General features: G+C 43.1%; 1 protein-coding gene across 1 annotated transcript in view; it reads left to right on the top strand.

Annotated features, from left to right (window-relative positions):
• Positions 1-13,707: 13,707 nt before the first annotated feature.
• Positions 13,708-21,929, top strand: part of DGKQ (diacylglycerol kinase theta) — a 96,047-nt gene continuing 87,825 nt past the window's right edge. The window contains exon 1 of the mRNA XM_075078487.1: positions 13,708-13,962. Within this exon, the coding sequence (XP_074934588.1) occupies positions 13,752-13,962 (211 nt within the window). The 5' untranslated portion in view covers positions 13,708-13,751. The remainder of the gene's footprint in view (positions 13,963-21,929) is intronic.

The raw sequence follows: 21,929 nt of genomic DNA, 5'->3' as shown, positions 1-21,929 counted from the left end.
CCTGTTGTTTGCAAACCACTGGAAGATGCAGAGCTTGATTTGTTCATGCCCTTTCTTTGATCCATTGTCCTTGGCCATTCCAGCAAACAGGCTGAAGGTGCATATTTCTCATGCCGTTTTTATTAAACAAGATGTTGCTCTCCACACTTCCACTCAGTTTCTTCCAAGGCTTCCTGACCAGACCAGATCACTTGCAGTATGGCACAGTCAGGTAGATGTTTTTCTGACATATTTTCCTGCCTCTGAGGGCAGAGAATAATGCATCATGAAGAATATACTCTGACCCCTAGCGGAAGTGAGAGCATGGAGCTAAATTACATCTCACACCAGGCACTGCAATACTATTTCTATTTAAAAAGGTCTCTTTTTTGCCCCTTTGCAAGTAGTCCAAATCTTTCCATACAACTAAGCCTTCATTAAGATCTACTTCAGTGGTTGCTCTAACAAACAGGACACCCACTAAACATAGCAGCTGTGGATAACATAAGTGAAGAAGACAGAGGTTGGTGTTTCTTTTTATCCTGTTTCTTAGCACAACATTTAGATGCCACAAGAGTGGGTAATCCTCTACTACTGCTCTGTGTGCAAAGAGTACCTCCACTGTTGCTCTCTCAGCACATAGACTGCCTCATTTACCACAGACCTTATTTAAAAGCTGTGGTTGCACCAAAAGCAATCTACTCAATGGGACTTACTATGAAATGTTAATTTGAATGCTACCAGGCTCTCAATACTTCACTTCCATCAGTGAAATTCCATTCACCTTGAGGTTTTTTTTATGCAATATCTTAACTGACCACAACCACCGAAAACATATTTACTAAACACTGATGAGATATTTCGGTCATGCTCCCTATGCAAGCAGATACTGAACAGCCAGATTTAATTCTGTGGTGCTCTCCTAAAAGCATTCCATATTGGACTGATGCAGCTCTTTTTGTAATTTTACCTTTTAGAGGATTTTCCAAATGTGTTATTTTAGGATAATGACTGAAACGGGCTGTTCCACACTACAGTCCCATCTGGATCATCATGTTCCACACTAAAAATTACACTGGCGGTACTTAGTTTAGTCCATTTGCAAAGAAAACTTACCTAGGCTACAGAACCCTAGCTCTGGAGTAAGCATTCACATGAAAGTTAATGGGGGAGTATCTGCTGTGCATCTACTGTGCTTTAACACTACTCCCTGTTATTTCATATTCTTTTTTCCTCCGGCTACACTCCCAGGCAAATGGCAAGCCATCCTAAATCCCACCCTAAAGTTTGCCTTCTCAACCTGAACATAATGTTAATGCACTGGGAGGAAGTGTTGAAGGCTGTTTTTTTTCCATATGAAACTAATTTAGGATTAAGTTGCCAAACCTCAGCAATTATTTGATGTGTCTTTGATCTTTGAAACTCATTAAAGAATAATTGTGATGCTGCACTCAAGTATTTGTTGGTAAATTGAACCTCAGCTTTCAGAAGCAAGCATGAATGACTTTATATGCCAGTCTTCTGAGTGGGTGTCAGGGAGTAGAGGAGCCTTCCGGGAAGATGAAATACACTGCTTTATTGAAAGAAAGGAAAAAACCAAAGAGAGTTATTGTACTTGTGTAGTGAAGAATGGAGTGTAGCATAAGCACTTAGTAATGTGATAATTAAAAAAAAGATTAGAAAAAAACCAAAAGGACTTAATTTCCAAGAGAAATATTTTACTCTTGTGTGTGGGTTAAGCCTCCTTGTAGGTACCCTTTATTTAGATTAAAGTAACTAAGCATACAGAGCAACCTAACAGTTACTAATGGTAGCAGGGCCTGGCTCCCAGCAAATCCCAAGTGCCTGCAATGGCACTGTTTGGATAATTGAAGTATTTCTGAGGTTGAGTCTAACTTACAGAAATACAGAAGCTGAACTGATTCTCTGATCAGCTGAGCAGTGCTCATGGAAGGGGAAGAGGATGACATGAAACCTGGGAGTTCGCCACAGCCAGAGGTCTTGCCAGGAGCTGCATCCTGGGCCAATGCAGTGGTTTGTAAGGAAATTCCTGGGCTGAAAGGCAATGGTTCTGTTTTGGTGGTCTCTGAGGGAACGTCAGGCTGGACTCCAGTGCTTAGACTTTTGTGATGCTGGTCTGTGGCAGGAATCTGCAGGGTTCGTGGCTTTTCTGTCCCGTAACCAGCCTTGCGCCAAAAGGTGGGGTCTCTGGGTTGGGACAGTGCAGATGAGCTCTCAGCTTCTCTCCCAGGGGTTGCTTCCAGGCCCATTGCAGCTTTGGTGCTGGAGGTGCTGGTGCCTGTTCCCATGCTGCGATGCACAGGTGTGGGATCCCTGTTAACTTAGCAGTGGATGACATTTTGATATTGGGTGCTCATTTCGTCTGGTCCCTGGGGAATTCAAAGACATCGGTCTCCGCAGGGCTAAGTGCCACTGCCACATTACCTTCCCTGCCTGACCCTCCAGGATGTCATGCTGTTGCCCAAGCCATCGGTTGCTCTGCACACCTTGAAAATTTCTATTTTACATCCATGACTGCCTGCTCATCCTGTCCAGTTATGTCACAGAGCACACAAGCAGATTTTGAATTGTTTTACTTGCAGCATGGACTGGAAAATTCACACTCTTCCCAAAATCTTAAACTGAGTTACACATTGTAAAGTTTTGTCTTCATAACAAGGTCATAGAGCAGATCAGGAGCCCTGCTGGGAGAAAGTGGGGAAATGCTTTAACAGCAGAGTTGGATCTAACTTTGAGGTTACCCCTGCCCTGAGCTCCAGAGACCTCTCTGCATTATTCAATGAAATAAACACCTACAAAACCAGTTCCTGCAGCATTCGCAGTATCTATCATTCCATGAATCAACCTTGGACTGCACTGAGCAGAGCGCATTTTATTTACAGACTTACTCTGTTACAGAGTAGAAGAAGGATATGTAATGGTAACCAGGGGGAACAAACAGGGATTTTGCACTTAACAGACCAGTTTTTTGTTGTTCAGTGATACAGATAGCCAGCTTCTCCTGCTTGTGTTTCCCTCATTATGGAACACAGCACCTCCAAGTCAGTGGTTTCCTGGTTAGGGGGTGTTTGCTCCTGTCAGCTGGACCAGAGGAGAGCAGTAATCAGGCTGGCAAGGTGGGGCTGGCCTTTAGCACAGCAGTGGCATAGCAGAGGACACTAAGGGGGCACAGAAATACTGCTGGAGACTGTGCGGGACAGCTGGAGCGAGCATAATAGCATGCCCCTTAGCACCAGTCCAAATGCTCCTCCAGAAGAAGAAGGAGGAGCCCTCTGGGTGTGGGGTGATAGGGGGTGCCTGGCACCTCTTCACAGGGCCAGGACTGCGGTGACACTGGCCTCATGCATGGGAGGTCGAGGTTGGGCTGAGATGCAGGGCTGCCTGGTGCAGAAGTTGTGGGAGAAGGCCACCACACCACGTAGCATCAGGGAGGATGAACAGGAGAGCAACAGGATCCTTCCAAGGAGACACTTGTGCAGAGGCAAGAGCTGGAGCCCTACACTGCTGTGGTGGGTGCTCTCTGACTGAGTGAACAGCACTTTGGTTCAGGCATCACAGACAAGCAGGTCTGACTGAAATCAGCCCTGCTGTGCAAACCTTGAGAATCGTGGTAGGCCATTTTCTTCTGAGGAACCAAGGAATCTAGGCCACGTCTTATCAGGAGCTAACAGTACCAGCCTGAGCTGGGAACACAAAACTAAGACTGCTATGGCTGTACTCCAGCACATACCCCAAAGGGGGGTAGACTACAAGTCAATCACTTTACACTATAGATTGAGGAAAGTGACATTTTATGTTAGACCTAAAAGTATATTGTATGCTAGTGACATATATCTAGCTATAGCTTAGTTATTAGAAGTATAGTAAGTAGTGGAATGTTTGATCACCATCTAATCACACTTTAAATCATCATTTAAATAATAATTTAAATCATTGTCCAATCATCATCAAACCACTGTGTAATTAACATTCAATTAGTGCTTAATCACCATTTGCTTACTATTTAATTATTGTTCAATTCATCAACTAATTATCATTTGATCATCATTTAATCACCAATAAACCCCTTTTAGTTAACCCCGCAATGATGACTTCCCTTACTTCTCTTAATAATTCACCTGCAAGAGCTGTGAACAGCTGTGGGAAAGCTAAAGGCTATGCTTGACTTTGTAATAGGTTGGGACTCCCAAAGTGGGAAGGTTGGGAGCACATGTCTCCTGGCAGCAGGAGAATGGCTCTGCTTGTGCAGATGTGAGCTGAGGGTGCTCAGGTATAACACCCTGAGAACAGGAGAGCAGAAACAAGCTCTGTCAGGAGAGGCATCTGAGCCTGAAACATATGACCCCTCATGAAGACAGAGTGAGTGATGGTGGCTGGAGACTCTAGTTTTGCTGACCAGACTTACTGTCTCAGGAGGTTTGCTACTTGCCAGGGTCTTAGATCCGGGGTGCTTTTGTCCAGCCCTTGGACTGTCACCTGCTGTCATCCATGTGGGCACCAGTGACTCTGCCAAAGGAGCATCTCATGCATCACCAGGTCGCTCTGGAATCTAGGATGAAGGGCATGGGAGTGCAGGTGGTGTTCCCTTGTATTCTTGCTGGTGAAGGAGTGAATGCATCCTGTGGGCTGACAGGTTCATTCAGACATAAAGAGAAATAAGGCTTTATTAAATGGTGTTTTATATACCAGGTTTCTGATACATGACTGGAGTATGGAAACAGAAACTGCAACATGGTTTTAACGATTTCAGACTTGTGTTACATGGAAATTTTTTTTCAGTGTGCATAAGTCTTACCAAACCTTAACAGCAACCTGTTATTTCATATGTGGTGTTTCTGCATATTTTGCAGTTCAGAATGCACTGAGTTAGCTACTCCATTCATAAGAATTTCTTACCTAGGTCCAGAGACAAACATGATTAAATAAATTAAACTTACCATCCTTTATGATAAATAAAGTAAACCCTAGTTGGTTTTTGGTTTTGCTTTGGTTTTTTTCCCGAGAGAAGTGATTCCTTAACTCCGAGCAAATCCCTTATGTTCTTTGTCTGGAAATTATTTTTGTTAAAATGTAAGAGCTGGAATTAAGCTATCAAATGTTAAAAATCAGTGCATTTGGAGCACAAACGGCTTGCCTGTCTTGTCATCATATTTACTAGCTGACTAGTCGTAAAGCTTCAGCCTCTTGACCTTGCTGTGTTGTTACATGGATTTTTTTCCTTTCAGCTCTGATTTGGTTTATTGTTTACAAGTCTCAAGCTTTGTTAGCAGAACCAGAGAAGCTCCTGAGATAGCAAGAAGTATATATGCTAAAATATGGTATGAGTTCTGCAGTTATGTCTGCCTGTGATAAGTGTCTCTAACTTTTTGTTAAACACTTATCAGGGCTGACTATAAAGATTTTGTAAAAATAAAGCCGTATTAATTGATGTTATCTCTGTAGGTTTTTTCCTCACAGGAGATTGATGTATTTAAACTGAAGGACTATCTTCTGATTTAAGTGTCTGTACCTATGTGTGGAATGAAATATTTTATATATAAAAATTAACATATAATATAATATATAATTTATTTTCTGGAGTTCGAGAGGATAGACATTTTAATTTCCCTCTTTTTTTAAAAATCTTGTGTAGTCTAATGTGTTCTTTATTAAAACCCTTTTTGAAAAGGTATAATCTCTTAATCTGGCTATATAAAGAATCAAATCAAATATTGAAAGACATGCCAGCTATCTTACTGCATAACTTGAAACTGAGCTAGAACTTTGTGTTGGCTTTCCATATCTGAGCTTTTGCTTCTCTTACTCAGGGGCAGTTGGTGCTTTTAACCAAAAAGACTGCACTTGATTTATTTCTAGTGTGATCAGAACAACTATTTTAAAGACTTTTTTTTCAGAAAGTAAGCTGTAGAGCTACTATGAGGCTAAAAGAAAACTAATTAAATGCTAGCTACTTACTAATCATTTTTTGTAGTGTAGGTATGAGAAGTCGCATTTCTCTTTTGCTTTCCATTGCAGGCCATCAAGCGCAAAAAGGTGATCTAATATTTTCCTTGTCTCTTCAGTTGTGAGATTTTTGCAAAGAAAATGGTATCCCATTTAAATAAACATCAGGATTTGCTTTTAGTTCAGACATCACCAACTTAAACTGTGGAGATGTGTAAAAGCTACAAATCTGAAACTTCTCTTGCCTAGGAAGCTGATACTTCATGAGCCATTTCTACCAGATTATCCCTCAATTTCCAAATACTGATGCGTTTGCTTAAACCAAACTAAACCCCCCCATAGCCCTTACTTCTTACTGGCTGCCAACAGTAGGACCCATTCAAATACCTGCCTGTGGTTTAAATTCTTCATCCTTAGAAGCCACAGTTCATTTTAAATTTTCCTTTCCCACATATACTTCATGTCATACCTCTCTTTCAATGCCTAGGGGCAGGAAAAGAAATTCAGAAAATAGAAGTCAACAATGTAGAAGATCCAGCTAAGCTCGGAAAGGCTTTTGCTCACAACTGAGCTGTGACATGGCATACCATTGGATTTCACACCTCACCAATATGTAAAGAAAACTTTATATAGAAACAGCAATTTAGCATTTGGGAAGCTAATGGCTCTCATCCCTGTTCTGTGAGTAGAGGAAGGTGTTTGGAGCTCTCCAAGAAACCAGGAAACTGGAAGGCCAGGAGTCCATTTTTTCAAGAAGCTCCTACCTATTTTAGGCTGCCATGTTTCATCCCACTGCTTCAGTAGGGGTCGCAGTCAAAAGAAGGACTGCCAGTCTTGACTCTCTTCACTGTCAAACTTGCCTCACAGGACACAGATGTGCCAAAGGCTGACAGACCTCTGTGGAGTCATCTATCCCACCCACCACTCAAAGAAGGGTCACCTACAGCAGGTGACTCAGGGCCGTGTCCAGCTGGGTTTTTAGTATCTCCAAGGATGGAGAGTCCAGAACCTATCTGGACAGGTTGTTCCAGTGTTTGACCATGCTTACAGTAAAAAAAACCTTTTTCTTAGATGAAAATGGAATTTTCGCTATTTCAGTTTGTGCCCATTGCCTCTCATCTTTTCACTGGGCACTGAGAACACCATGGCTCCATCTGCTTTCCACCCTCTAATCCCATGTTTATACACCCCTATTTACATACCCTTCATATACCCCTTATACCCTTATAATCCTCCCTGTGCCTGAATCTGACCTGATTATTTATTTTCAGGTTTTTTTTGCAGCTTGCTTACAAACAAATTGCTTCATGAAAGAGTTGAATAACTGGATTTCATTGTACTGAGTGTTGAGAAAGCACTGGTACAATTTACTCTATTATTTAAAGGATAAAAATATGATGTGCTATTGACAGCACATAAAACTCATTTAATCCTGTACATAAATGGGGCGTAATGTACCAGAACTTGCATTTCTTAGTTGTATCAAAGGCTTTCTACCTGTCACAGTATGTTCATATCTAAATGAATCATTGATTATAATCTCAATGATTATAATCTAGATATAGGGAGTATAAGAAGGTTACAAAAGGTTCAGAACACCTAAGATGTAAAGCTTGCTCAATTTATACAACACACTTCTACCAAGCCAGGAAACTGTAAAAATGAGGATTTTTCCGTATTGCCTGCCTTAGACTTGTAACTACTTGACTTTAATGAGGTTATAGTATACAAAGTACTGCAAATTGTTTAGCTGGGTATAAAACTAAGTAAATGATCTTTTCGGAGGCATTAAATTTTGACCCTTTTCACTAATCTTGTCGAAACATAGAAAATGGAAGATTTTAGAATTTTGCCTGTTTTCATCTGTGTGGCACTTTATTTAAAAAAAGAAAGTGTATCTAAGAAGTGGTAGTTTGTTCCTGTTTGTTCCCTCTTTCAGTTATCCATCTGTAGAGCAACAATTCCTGCATGAACAAAAATCCTTCATATTTCCTGCAGCTTGGAGATCTCTGCAGATCTTTTGAAACAGACCATTGAGACATGATGGATATCTCACCATTTTATATATACCTATACATTTATATAAAAACATATATATATATAAAGACTGGAAGACCCACTAAGCAATATTCAACAAAGGCAATCCTTTGACCTCTGTCAATTATCACACAGATAGCCTGATCCAGAGAACCTAGCACACCTTTACCATAGTGAGCTGCCAGCCAAGAACATGCTGCTGCTTAAAACGAGTGATAATTCTGTCCCAGCAGAACTGTTGGAGACAAATAGTACTTGCCCAACTTCATATAAATATATTAAGTTTCAGCTTCACATCACTAGGTCTGTGACCCTGACCAGCAGCAGTCCTTTTGCATGCTTTGCTATGTATGATCCAGCCACCTCAAACTGTTTCGTCTGGCTGGTTTTCTGGTTTGACGCTTCGAAAACAGGCAGCTGCTTTTTTCTTTTTAGTTGCACATGTTCCTGCCATTGTGAGACTGCAGACAGTTATGCTAGTTGCATAACTTTATCCTCTTTGGCTCATGCAAATTGCTGTTTCTTCTTCAAAAGGACTTTAACTATCACTGCTTTATAAAGATCAGCATATGCCCTCCTTATAAATAACACTTGTGATAGCTTAAAAAAAAACCACAAAAACCAGGCAAACCCCCCAACCCCAAAAGCTGAAATCACTTCCAAAAGCTGGATTTGCTTCCAGCTATCTTATCATTCTTCTGTTTTTGGATGAGTATCCTGAGTGCAGGCATAAAGGCAGTAGAAAACTTGGAGTTAAGATGACCAGCTGTGAGTCAGGAACTGATATAAAATCCCTCTATTGAGCTATCACATTTATAAATGTGAGAGCAATAGCTCTGATAATAATTCTTTACCTCACTCTTTTCTACTGTCTGGGACCGCTTCCCTGCTACACATGTGAAATGGAAAGGATGGCTTCAACTGCTGCCATGTTCCGTGGCTGCTGGTAGCAGAGGCAGTGGCAGACTCATTTGAAGGCAATCATCAGACGGTTTAGGTTGTTTTGACTGGTTGCTTAGAGATAAAGAAGGGAAGTTAAAGCACAACAAGTATAGGTCACACATACCTATGTGTTACAGCATACAAATATGTATCTGAGGAGCCAGATATGAAAAAATAGCCAAAATCTCACATGTTCATTTACACCTTAACAGTAAAAACTACCATGCCACAGGTTACTTCTAGGAAGGAAACCCTGTGACTAGCCTGCATTGGCAGATGATGCAGTAACGTTTATGAATTATTTGTTAATTGAATGCACTTTCACATTGCTATAAAAGGATGTATTGATTACTTCCTCAGGCTTTTGAAACCGGGACAAATTCTGATGCCCTTATAATGCTTTTCCCCAATCACAGGAAAAATTTGTCCACATGAGCTTCAGCTTTCCAACCCTCGGGCCTCTGTCTCTTGAGAGGGGAAGTACTACTGGATCCATATGAAAGAAAGGCAGTTCAAGAGGACAGTCTATGTAGAAAAGAAAGGCAGGACAGGCCAATGGAACAGGTGAGGCAAGATGCTTTGTAGACAAGTTCTTGAAGAGAACAAGACAAGAGGTCTTGAGAATACAACATGGGCTACGCACATAGGGAAGGGGCTTCCTCTCCTAAACAAGGAGGAATGTCCCCAAGAACAAATCTGGCAAACAGCACTTAACTCCATCTAAAAATCCACTGGCACTTTGAATCTAAATACAATTTTTGGCATGATATAGTCAAACTCTGTTTCAAAGCACTGAAATAGACTATGTGGGAGTTGAGGCAAGCAGACAACAGCATGACAGACTGCTTTTGTTAGTTTCAGTTTCCCTTTCTCCATGTTCAACAGGAATGTAAAAGTACCTGTAGTCTCTTTGAATTCAGGTGTCCTCTGTGAACGTCTGCACTCTCAGCTGGTGCACAGAGATAAAACTCAAGGAACTATATCAGCTTGTAGCAACTGACAACATAGCCAGATCTCTAAAAGAGAGAGTATTTGTGTGTATGTTGAGGTCCATTCATATTTGAAATGGCTAGGTGTTGCATTTTGAATCACAGGGTCATGGGATAATTCATGTTTGAAGGGACCCCAGGAGGTCACATACTCTAATTTTCCTGCTCAAATCTGGGTCACCCATGACGTCAGACTGGGTTGGTCATGGCTTATCCAGTCATGTCTTGAAAAATTCCAAGGATGGAGATGGCAGAAGCTCTCCAGGTAACCTGCTCCTCTGCTTGGCTGCCTTTAGGGTGAAATGGTTTCTCCTTATATCTGGCCCGAATGCCTTGTTTGAAGTTCTGCCCTTTGTCTCTTGTCCTCCCAGCATGCACCACTGTAAAAAGCCTTGCTCCATTTTCTTGAAAACATCTGTGTCTGTGCTAAGGGGATGCTATGAGGAGCCCCTGAAGCTGTCTCTTCTTCAAGATGAGTAAGTCCTGGTCCCCCAGCCTCTCCTCACAGGATAAGTGTTCCAGCCCGTGACCATCCTGGTGGCTCCACTGATCTTGCTCCAGTTTGTCAATGTGCTTCCTGTATTGGGGCTCACAAATGTATGCAATACTTTAATGAGTGCTGAGGAGACAGGGAAAATCCTTTCAGTCTACTAGCTGTTCTCCTGAACAGCCTAGGATGCTGTTTACCCTGGTGGTTGACAGAGTGCACAGCTGGCGCATATCACCTCATTGTCAGCGAAGACACCGGGGACCTTTTCCATAGCACTGCCCCCCTGCCCATCTGTTCAGTTCTCCCACCTGTCCAGGTCCCTCTGGATGGCAGTGTAATGACTGTTCTCCCCAGTTTGGTGTCATGTGCAACCCTGACAACAGTGCTCTCCGTCACCTTCTCCATGTTGTTGATAAAGACCCTAAACATGACAGGTCCCAGGAGAGATCCCTGCAGTACTCCTCTTGTTACCAGCCTCCAGGCAGAGCTCAAGTATTACCCATTAACTGCTACCTGCTGAGCCCAACTATTCAAACAGTTTTTACCCATCTAATTGTTGACCCATGCTGGATCACAATATTCCAGCTTGCATATGAGAATATTGTGGGAGACCATGTCATAAACCTTGCTGAAGTCAAGGTTCCACCGGCCTCCCTGCCTACACAGATCTACCCATTTTGTCATGGAAGGCAATCAGGCTGGTCAGGCATCACTGAGCCATGGCAAGTCCATACTGGCTGTCCCTAATCATTGTCTTGTCCTCCATGTGCCCAGAAACATATCCCAAGAGGCCTTGCTCTATTATCTTCACAAAGACCAAAGTGGCACTGAGTTTGTGGAAGATGAGACCTGTCATTATGTGCTTTGACTCATTCATTGTATTCAGCAGGCACACGTCTTTAAGGGAAAGGGTTTCTAACTGCTTCCCTCTTTACCATTCTCCTATATATTTGGGACTCCATAAAGCCCTATAGTATTTTAGGTATGTTTTCTAAATCATGTTTGTAGGAGCAATTAGAAATATTTAAAAGCTTTTGTATCTTAACTGCTCGCTCTCCAACCATAACAAAACATACCATACTTTCTTTAGTCTCTAAGTTATTTTTACTGTTTCTGTTTGAACTGGTCAAATCCTTCTTGCTTCTGGTCATAAATACATTCATATTAACAATTTGGAGTAATGTAAGATTAGTAGCAACTGGAAGATGCCAAGAAATTTTAGAAGGATTTCAGTGTTGGTCTACAAGATGATAGGATGGTTTATTAAACCTTTCCCCCAAAATACAAATAATTGTACTACAAAATACAAAAAGTCTGGGATGAAAATCTAAACTATGTTTTCCTTGCTTGTCATGGCTTAATGAAGGTACCTGGACATCATTTCAGGGAGCTCAGTGGAGATTCTCACTTAATACAAAGCTGAGATCTAGGACCCAATCAGACAAGTGGAGATATGGACAGCATGCATCTATATACACAAAATCCAAAGGCATAGCTTTCTTTCTCATCCCAGCCTACTCCAGCCATGACACTTTGCCTAATGTAACAACAAAGAAACAAAGGCATTTCAGAAGCAGAGGAGGAGACTAGCAACACGGAAACATTCCAGTGTGTAAATATTTTCAAAACTAGCAATAAGAAGGTGAACATGAAGGACAAGAAAAAAAAAGTGTTACTGTGGAGAGAGACTACTAGGTAGAATCTTTTCTAATAAAGGCAGAGATGTTGAGAGTAGAAAGCAAAATCTACAGCAAACCCTCTTCTCATAACATATTGTGAGAAAACTTCTTGGACTGGGGCTTTGCACACTCCAAAATCGGATGAGGCTGGGGTAGCAAAACTATCCAGTTTCATGTCATAGTAACTGAGAGTAAACTGGAGGTCTTTTCAAGCTTCACGGTTTTAAGTTACAAACTGAACCCACTCCCTGTTTGTGATGAGCTCTTCTCACAAGCAGGTCTTTCTTCCCTGCCTCAATGTTTCTTCCTCTGGCTTTGCCACTGATGGCAAGGCACTGGCAGGGAGCGGGGCACTGACATACACCCGTCCCTCTAAGGCATGTTACCCCCCGCGCAGCCGCGAAGAAGCCCATTTTTTGACACCATCCCACCTTCTTCCCCCATGCTCACCTGCACCTCTGTGCCCCACCCGTAGTTCATAGATTCATGGAATTGTTAAGGTTGGAAAAGACCTCTAGGATCATCAAGTCCAACCGCCAACCCAACACCACCAGGCCTCCTAAACCATGCCCTGAGGTGTCATGCCTATACTTTTTTTAGCACCTCCAGGGACGGTGACTTCACCACCTCTCTGGGCAGCCTGTTCCAATGCTTGACAACCCTTTCAGTGAAGAAATTTTTCCTAATATCCAACCTAAACTCCCCTGGTGCAACTTGAAGCCATTTGCTCTCGTCCTATCACTAGTAACTTGGGAGAAGAGACCAACACCCACTTCGCTACAACCTCCTTTCAGGTAGCTCTAGCAATAGGGTCTCCCCTCGGCCTCCTCATTCCAGACTAAACAACTTCAGCTCCCTCAGCCGCTCCTCATAAGACCTGTTCCCAGACCCTTCACCAGCTCCACTGCTCTTCTCTGGACTCACTCCAGCACAATGTCCTTCTTGTCCTGAGGGGCCCAAAACTGAACACAGTGTTCAAGGTGTGGCCTTACTAGTGCCAATTACAGGGGCACAATCGCTGCCCTGCTCCTGCTGGCCACACTATTCTTGATACAAGCCAGGATGCTGCTGGCCTTCTTGGCCACCTGGGCACTGCTGGCTCATGTTCAGCCAGCTGTCAACCAACAGCCCCAGGTCCTTCTCTGCTGGGCAGCTCTCCAGCCACTCTTCCCCAAGCCTGTAGCGTTGCCTGGGGTTGTTGTGACCCAAGTGCAGGACCCGGCACTTGGCCTTGTTGAACCTCTTACAGCTGACCTCGGCCCATCAATCCATCCTGTCCAGGTCCCTCTGCAGAGCCTTCCTACCCTCGAGCAGATCAACGCTCCCGCCCAAGTTGGTGTCATCTGCAAACTTGCTGAGGGCGCTCTCAGTCCCCTCATTCGCACCTGCCGGGAGCGGGGACCCCTCAGGGGAAGCCGAGCCCGCAGCAAGAACGCCGGGCCAGGGGCGGAACGGCGACGGCCCGCGGGACGGCGGCCGGCCCTCGAGGCGGCGGCGGGATGGCTGTGCCGCCCCGCGGCGAGGGCTGCGCGGTGCCGCGGCGCGGCCGGCAGGGGGCAGCGCGGCGCCGCCTGCCGAGGCCCTGCCGGGGCACCGCCCCCGCCCGCCCCGAGCCGCCGCGGGCGGAAGCGAAGGCGAGCGGCGGCCGGTGCCGCGCCGCGAGGAGCGGGCATGGCGGAGGGGATGCGCTCGCTGCGCGGCGGCAGCCCGGCCTCCAGCCCAGTGCTGGGCGGGCGGGGCCGTGCCGCGCTGGTGGCGGCGGCGGCGGCAGGGGGGAGCAGCGCGCCGGGCCACGGCTTTCGCAGGGTGACCCTCACCAAGCCCACCTTCTGCCACTACTGCACCGACTTCATCTGGGGGCTGGCCGGCTACCAGTGCGAGGGTAAGGGCGGCCAGGGGTAGCGGGGAGCCGGAGTGGGCGACGGGCCGGGCCCGGGGGGTGCGGAGAGCCGGGCAGGCCGCGGCGGGTGTCGACGGTGCCGGACCGGCTGGGAACGGCCGCCGCGTCCCGGGGGTGCGGGGGCATTACATCGTTTCTGACGGTGCCGCTACTACTGCTGCTAACAACAAATTCCAACAGCAAAAATAATATATTCTGCTAAAATATAGCAATGGTAGTAATAAAAATTCTAGTCAGAATAATAAACCCTAATAATAAAGCCTAACAACAGTACAACAGTACTACTAAAAATTCTAATAATAATTATAAATTCTTAAAAAAAAAGTCTAAAACCAGCAATAATGCTAAAAATTCTACTCTTGGTAATAATACGTGCCAATAATAAAAAGGTCAAACAACAACAATACTAAAAATTTTGCTATTCATAGCAAATTCTATAATAATACATTCTAACAATAGTAAGAACCATTCTAGCAATAACATTTCTAATAAGGAACGCTAAAACTAAAGGAAGGAACGCTAAAACTAAAGGAAGGAACGCTAAAACTAAAGGAAGGAACGCTAAAACTAAGAATAATGATACATTTCTAACAATAATAATGAAAAATCGGAGGGGTGGCACTGCACACTCCTGTGCGGCAACGCGGGTGCTTGCCCTGATCCAGTACTGCCCCTGCCCACCCCACACGGATCTGCTGTGAACCACCCACCAGCCTGGCAGGCTCTGCCGGGGTGGTCGGTGGCTCCCAGCGGAGCCGTCCCGGGGTGCCCTTATCTGCCAAAAAGTTCGATGGCTTAGAGGAGCCACAACCTGCCTGGAATTTGAACCTTTCAAACCTGGGCTGATGCCAGGGAGAGGAGAAGGAATAGCTGGGTCTCCCCGCCGGCTGCTGTGGCAGCCGAGGTTCCTGGAGGTGACTGAATTATGGCTTGTTCTGATGCAGTGAATCCGAACAGTGTCATAGGGAAAAGAGGGGTTCCCTGTGTCCTGTTTAAAAAAAAAAAAAAACCAAAACAAAGCAACACTTTGATGTCTTCTTGAGCGTATGCAGCCCAGCTGGCTTGGGTTGCATCTCCAAGACCACATCTAGAGGAGTAGGGCTGTACAAGAACCTGTTGTTGGGGTGGTATCAGGGCCGGTCAGCTGTGGTGTAGAGCAAGTACCCTGCAGTGCTTGAAGTAGCTCCAGCATTTTGTCGCTGTTGTCGTTGAGGAGGGTGTGGGATTGGGTGGAAGTCGTGTTCCTCAGTGGTGCAAAAAAAAGTCTTGCAAGAACAGTTTTATATTTGCTTAAAACTTTGCTGGGAGATGTGTCATTCTATCTGCGTAGCAGAAAGTTACTGCCTACCCTAGCAGCAAAAAAGTCCCAAACTCGAGTGAAAATTTCTTAACTTGTGAAAATTCACAAAGCAAGTCTTCTGTAGCCTTTATCTTATCATTGCCTTAAAAAAAGCAAGTTATTGGAGTTTCCACAAAAGTGGGCAGTCAGGTGCCAGTTTTGTTATCTGAAGAGCTGAGCGGCTTTGGTGTGTTAACAGGTAGGAAAATGTGAAAGGCTTTCATGTGGGATGTCTCACTTTTTTTTATTTTATTCTACGTACTACATACATAAAGGTAGTGCAGAGCTCGAACTTGAATTTAGGGTCTTTTCCTAGTTTGAAAACTGTGTTAACAGTTTGTGGTCTGGGATTGTTTTTCCTCTTTGGCTTCTCAGGCTGAATTTAGGGTAAGGATCGTTAGCACCACTATCTAATGAGAGCTTCCAAGCTGCACTGTTAAGATCTCTCTTTTAAGCCTACATCTGAAACCTCCACCCCAAACAAATCGGGTGTGTGAGGGGTAATGAGAGAGAGGAAAATACTCAGTCTTCTAGTCTTCATTAGCTGTAGCATTCCCTGCTTAGAGGGTAAGGGGAAAAAAACCTGTAACATCACCTGGCACAGCAGTGTCTCCTTTGGGTGAAGAACTGATTTTTGTTTGTTTGCCTATTTTCAACCAGCTATGTTCAGTGTCATGTTTGTCTTTTCCCACAACTTAACTGCTAAACAACAGATTTCAAAAATACCTGATGGGTCATTTGCTGATGGTTGCCACTTTTGACAGCCATGTATACACCTTTGTACCTTGTTGAATAGCTTGGCAGCTTGTTCTTTTCAAGTTATTTAATAAATGCTAATATTTCTTGACTGATATTTTAAGCAAATTCTGTTTAATAATTACCTGCTTTAACTAATGGAGTTTGATCATTGTTCTTTAGAAAGTAATAAAAGGTTGATCTCCAGGAGTGCCAGGCTGATTAAAAAACCGAAACAGCTCCCCCAGGTTTTGGTGAAGGAAATGTTTGCAGTAGACTGGAGAAACCTGGTAGCTAATCACTGTCTCCTTTTTCTTCTCCCCAGAGAGACTAGGAATGGGGGTGTATTTGCAGCTGAGCTGACGTTGTCTTTGTTTGGAGTCCTTTTGACAAACCACCTACAGGTTTTGAAATGAAGCCGTTGAGGGGCCTTTTTCTGGGTGAATTTGCAATGGTTTCTGTTCCAAACCTGTCGATTTCCAGTCTCCTGATGTCTTTGTGTTGACCTTTCCTGAAGCAGGTCTTGATCAGAACAGAAGGTTTCCAAACTTTGAAGGGAACTGAGAATATTGATAAGACTCCATCAGTTAAAGAAAGGGGGTGGGTGGGGGTGGGGGGCTTGTGTGGAGAAAGCTCCTGCCTGTCATTGTTTTAAGTAGTTGTGTGGCCTAAATGACCTGGATTTGAGTTTTGTGATAGTGCTTTTGACCCTTGGAAGATGGCATTTTCTATATGTGAATGGTCAGGTCTGTGGAGTTCTCTGGTGAACTTATGAACTGCTCAGCAGACTCGCACTTGCCCATGTGGCTTACATGGCTGTGTAGCAAAAGCACAAGAAATTATAATGGAATCTTAACACATTTCTGGCTGGGCAGGCCAAGATAAGTGGGCCTGCTCTTTTCTTCCTGTGGACTCTGAAAATGCATAGAAGAGATACTCTGATGCTCTCTGTACAAGGCACAGAGTGTCCTGGATCTCATCCCTCTGTTTAAAGTAAGATATTGTTTCCCTTTCCAGTGCAGGGCCATGCCACTGCAGCACTTTTTATGGGACAGGAGGTACTCCTGGGGAGAACTGCAGCTCTCCTGCTAGATTGGCAAGGTGTTTTTATAACTGAAATTTTACAGGGAAGGCAGTAGTCTTCCCATGTGGATTAGGTGTCCAGCTGGGTCTGAAGATGTCATTATATTAAGCTTTTGTGCATATATTTATTGTAATCTCAGTCAACCAGGGTTTTGCAACTGTGGTTTACTTTTTCTTTCTTTCCCCACCCTGCCTTCAAGTTTGTTTTCCGTAAACCCTTTGTAAAAAACCCTCTTTTTCCACTTTACTCTTTGTAGCTGTCACTTCCTTTGATATGTGTGTGTGTGTAAGAATAAGTGATATTTGGATTGTAACATGAACGATTACTCTCTTACATTGCTCTTGCTTTCCAAAGCCTGATCGTTTCAGTTTTGAGGGGGTTTAAATTTCCTCAGGCTTGGTGAGGAAGAGGCAACATGACTGGGTTTCTGTGCGTGTGTGTGTGCACCTTAAAAATGAAAAATATTAAATAGATTAGGTCTGTATAGGAATTAGAGAGTTGAGTTGTCAGTAGTGCACAGAGGAACCAACTTCATACACTCTAAAAATAGCTAGCATATATTTTAATTTGGAGTTTGGGATTTATTTTAGCCACCAATAAATACGCTTCTTCTCACAGTGCTTTTTCTTTTTCCATAAAGGCTTAAAAAAATGCAGGAAGAATTGTGAATCTATACATTTTGGGGGCTACAAATATTTCTAGTGCTATAAATCTTTTTAAGGTGAACTTGGTTTGGTTTATTTTAGCCAAGGCTAAAATGTAAGGGATTTAAGGAATAAGCAAGATGGCTCACAAATTTAGCAGAATTGTTTAGCCATTTACGGGTGCTCCCCTCCCCACCAACACCCCTACCCCTGCCCCAGTCAGGGACTTTCTGGTATGTTTTGTGTCCCGTTCTACTAGGGAAATGTCATTTGAGCAGGTAGGGTACTTGTCTTGATATAAAGGCACTAAGTCAAATAAGACTTCGGGAAATAGCATCCTTGTTTTCTGGTTTTGTATTGGCTTTGTATTCTAAGGAGAACCTCAAAACTTATTCCAAGATACAGAAAACCCTATTTCTCCTAATCTGGTTTAGATGTTGGCTGACAACACTGCAGCTTTTCCAGAATAAAATGTAAATGGTGAATTGGAGTTATGTTTATGCCATAGATCTCTGACGTAGGAAGACAGCCATAAAGCTGGTGTGATTCTTACAGGCATGTCCCAGAGATGGGGAAGCTATGTTGTGCCTCGTTGGTGTAGGGGAACCTGGAGGTGCTCAGACCGCATCTCTGCAGCGGTGTAGGGATAGATGTTCTGGATGTGTTTTGAATTGAGTCTAATCCTTTTAAAGACTGTTCTAAGAAATTGTAGTCAGGCAGGGAAGGTGTGTTTTAGTTTAAAGGTGGGAGTTAGACCAATAGGGAGTTTGTAGGGATATGGAAATAGTAGCAGGGAATAAAGGGACAAGGAACTATCCCCTTGAAGTCTCGTCCTTTCTATTTAGTTCTGTTGTTGGGACAGGCAGCTGGAACATCCTTGGTCCTGCTGGTTCTGTTCAGCTCAGTTTTGAAGGAAGTGAATGATGTATGAGATTCCCCAGAATGTCTTAATGCTTGCAGTTCAAAAGCAAAACAAGTTCTTCTTCCTTCTGATGAGCTTGGCTTGCTTTTGGTGCATTTTGAACGGAAGATAAAAGCTGCAAGAAGGTAAAACCACAGTAAAATCTTGCTTCTATCCCACAATCAGTTTGAATTTTCAAGACTTGCTCACTTTATCCTTTAGTGGGTTCCTTGTCAGTGGCGGGGCCTTTCCGTGCAACAATAAGGTGTTTGATGTTGAGATGCTTTGTAAATTTGTGGTTGAGATGTTGTTGAGTAGATGTGACTTTGCTGCATTTAAAACTTAGATTGAGCCATGTGACTCTGAATCCATCCTGGGAACAAAGACTATTTTGACAGAAAAACAGAAAGATAAAAAACCCACCAAAAACACTCCCCAAAAGGAACCCTGTCACAGAAACTTAGTTCAGTTCTGGTCAAGATGAAACATATGTTGGGAGAATGTTTGGAGTATTGACTGACACTGAAAGATGCAACTTGTCTGGGTTTGAAGGATAATCCATTTTGTACAGGAGAATTTATGCTCTTCCCTGCGTCCCTCTGACAGTGCTTTGGAGGGAAATATCAGTATCACCATCAGTGATGCAGAGGAGAGGACAGGGAGCTTTGCGAGGATGCACACAACTTTTGTAGCTGGAAGCTATATTTTGTGTTGATAGTATTATCTCAGATTTCAGTCCAGAAACTGAATTATTTAGGATATAACTTACTGCAGAAAGTGCTAAAGCCAGCAACCCAATACCAGGCTTTGCACAGCACTTCTGTATCTCATGTGTGGTACTGCCTCAGTCTGACTTGGTGATAAATGACAAAAGCAATAAAAAAGGTGCTTGTCAATCCATCGTGGTCTGGAGTGGCTGCAGCTTGCTTTCTGCAGGTTTCCTTTCTAGATGATCTTTCATCTAATAGTGTGTAGACTTAATGTGTTCAGGTGTTCCTCAGCCATCTTTTAGGCTAATGACCTCTGGTTCTTTCTATCTCGCAACAAAATTTTTCAGTCTTCCTCGGGTAAGTTTCCTGTGGACCGTAGTTCTTGCAGTGCTGTGCTAAGGGTCTAAAAAGCCTTTTATTCTTTCTTGCAGTTGTGTGGGAGATAAATGCCTGACTATTTATTTCTTTCTGAAACACAAAGGACATTGAACTCTTAAGGCTTTCATCATAAAACATTTTCTAAGTATTGTACTAAGCCATTTCACAGTGTTTTCTTTCAAACTTGGGTAGAGTTTCAGTCAGGAGTGACCTCAGTACTTCATGGGTGCAGCAGCAGTTGCCTGTTCCTATTTTCTGTGATGTTTGCATGCATTAGCTCCATGTTGCCCTCTTGTTTAGCATTGGTTTCTTTTTGGGAACCAGCACATTTTGTGAACACCACCCTTTCTCTAAAGGTGGTGTGCCTTCTTGTGTGCATTCTTTCTTTATAGATGCAGAAGCTTGTATTAAAATAGGATATAGCACATCTTAATGCAGCAACGCACATCTGAGTGTGATTATGCTGTCCTCCTTCAGTCCTAGTCATCAGCAATTTTTTTTTAGTAGTGATGCTACTTTTGTTTCAGTAAAATACCAGATACCATTTGACAGCATCTTGGGGTTTTTTATGTGAAAAAACCCCGTTAAGCAATCAATTTGCACTGACAATTGCATTATAACAAGGGGCGTGTTATGTGCAATGGGCATTTATTACCCAAGTGTAGATGCTGATCTTGAGGTGGGGTATCCTAGTCATAGTGCCATGGAAGATGACATGCAAGGTTTTTAATTTTCATTCTCCTCTTGGCAGTTTGTAATGGATGTTTCTGTTGAGTCCACCACCACCACCCTGCCTTGTTCTGAATTCCAGGTCCAGGGATAAGGAATTTTGCTGCATTGTTTCCAGTGGGTTCCCTCTGTTGCTTGTCTGTGTTCTCCTCTTTGATTAGGTGCTCTTTGTAGCTCATCCAAAATGTTGCTTTTCTGCGTACTATCCAATAGAAACCTGATTCTCTTCCTGATTTTGGAGATCTTATCTCAGGTGGCAGCTTTGAATTATCTTTGAATGAGGCTGTCCCCAGATGACCTTTGCTTTTTGGTTATGTCACTAGTTTCTTCTGGAGTTGTTTCTAACACTGCATTTCATCGGCTCAAACTGTCTTCATTCTGAGCTACTTGTTGCTCATTAGGACCATCCTGACCTGGCTCAGGAAAATCCCTTTGGCAAAACTGCTTTTGCAACATGCAACACCTATTGAAGACAGGTGACTAAGTTACAGTCATGTACTTAATTTGACTTGGCTCCAGTGGGGAAAGAACAGGGTGTATGTATAGCATATAGACATTTCTAAACGATCACCTCCTGTTCTTCCCCCCCTCCCCAGCCAGCCTTTTTGTTTAATAGCACCTTTCAGTTTTGAGAGAAGGCTGTTAGGAAACACTCCCAAGCAGAGAGCAAAAACTAACATTTGTATATCATAATGTGACAAGGAACTAAGTGGAAGTGTACTACTACTTTTTTTTTTTTCTAAATGTGCCACCACAGATTTCTTCCTTTTAAACCATATTGTTGCCTTTTGTTGCGTCACTTGTGGAGGTTTGTTGTTCACTGGAGTACAGTCAACCCCTAATTTCACTTCCTGTTTTTATTTAAATATTTTGCTTTGCTCTGGAAGAATGTGGGTTTGTGTATGTGTGTGTATATATAGTCATACACATATATTCACACACATATAGATACATGTGAAAAAAACATGTATTTGTATTTTCATATATGTTGCTTCTTCTCTGTTCAAAATTGAATATGATTGATTTACTTGGAAGTATATTTAGGATTATCAATATAACATGCTGATGTTGCTCACCTGCTTGGCTTTTTAAGTACCACATGTATAATAAATGCCAATCCACTTACTGTGTAAAAATAACATTAAGATATAAAGCAAGTAGAAGTGAGAATAAAAATTACTGTATTTGACTGCAATTTGATCTGTCCCTGGAGGTTTTATATACAGAAGACTGCTAGAGACATTCTGACTACTTTGCTAAACAGATGTGCTTGGGAAAAACTGAATTATTTGAACTTCAGGTGTTAAAATAGCAGTGTGTTGTTCTGCAGGGTAGTATTAGCTTACAGCGGCTAGGAAACAGGACTTCCAGTGTAAGTGCAAGAATATGTAGCAAAAAAAAAATCTCTGTTCCTTACTGCATTTCTTTC

This window comes from Phalacrocorax aristotelis, chromosome Z (genome assembly GCF_949628215.1).
Source record: "Phalacrocorax aristotelis chromosome Z, bGulAri2.1, whole genome shotgun sequence".
In the NCBI taxonomy this organism is placed as follows: Eukaryota; Metazoa; Chordata; class Aves; order Suliformes; family Phalacrocoracidae; genus Phalacrocorax; species Phalacrocorax aristotelis.
The sequence above is the reverse complement of the archived record's forward strand: the minus strand, read 5'-3'. Positions and strand labels throughout refer to the sequence as shown.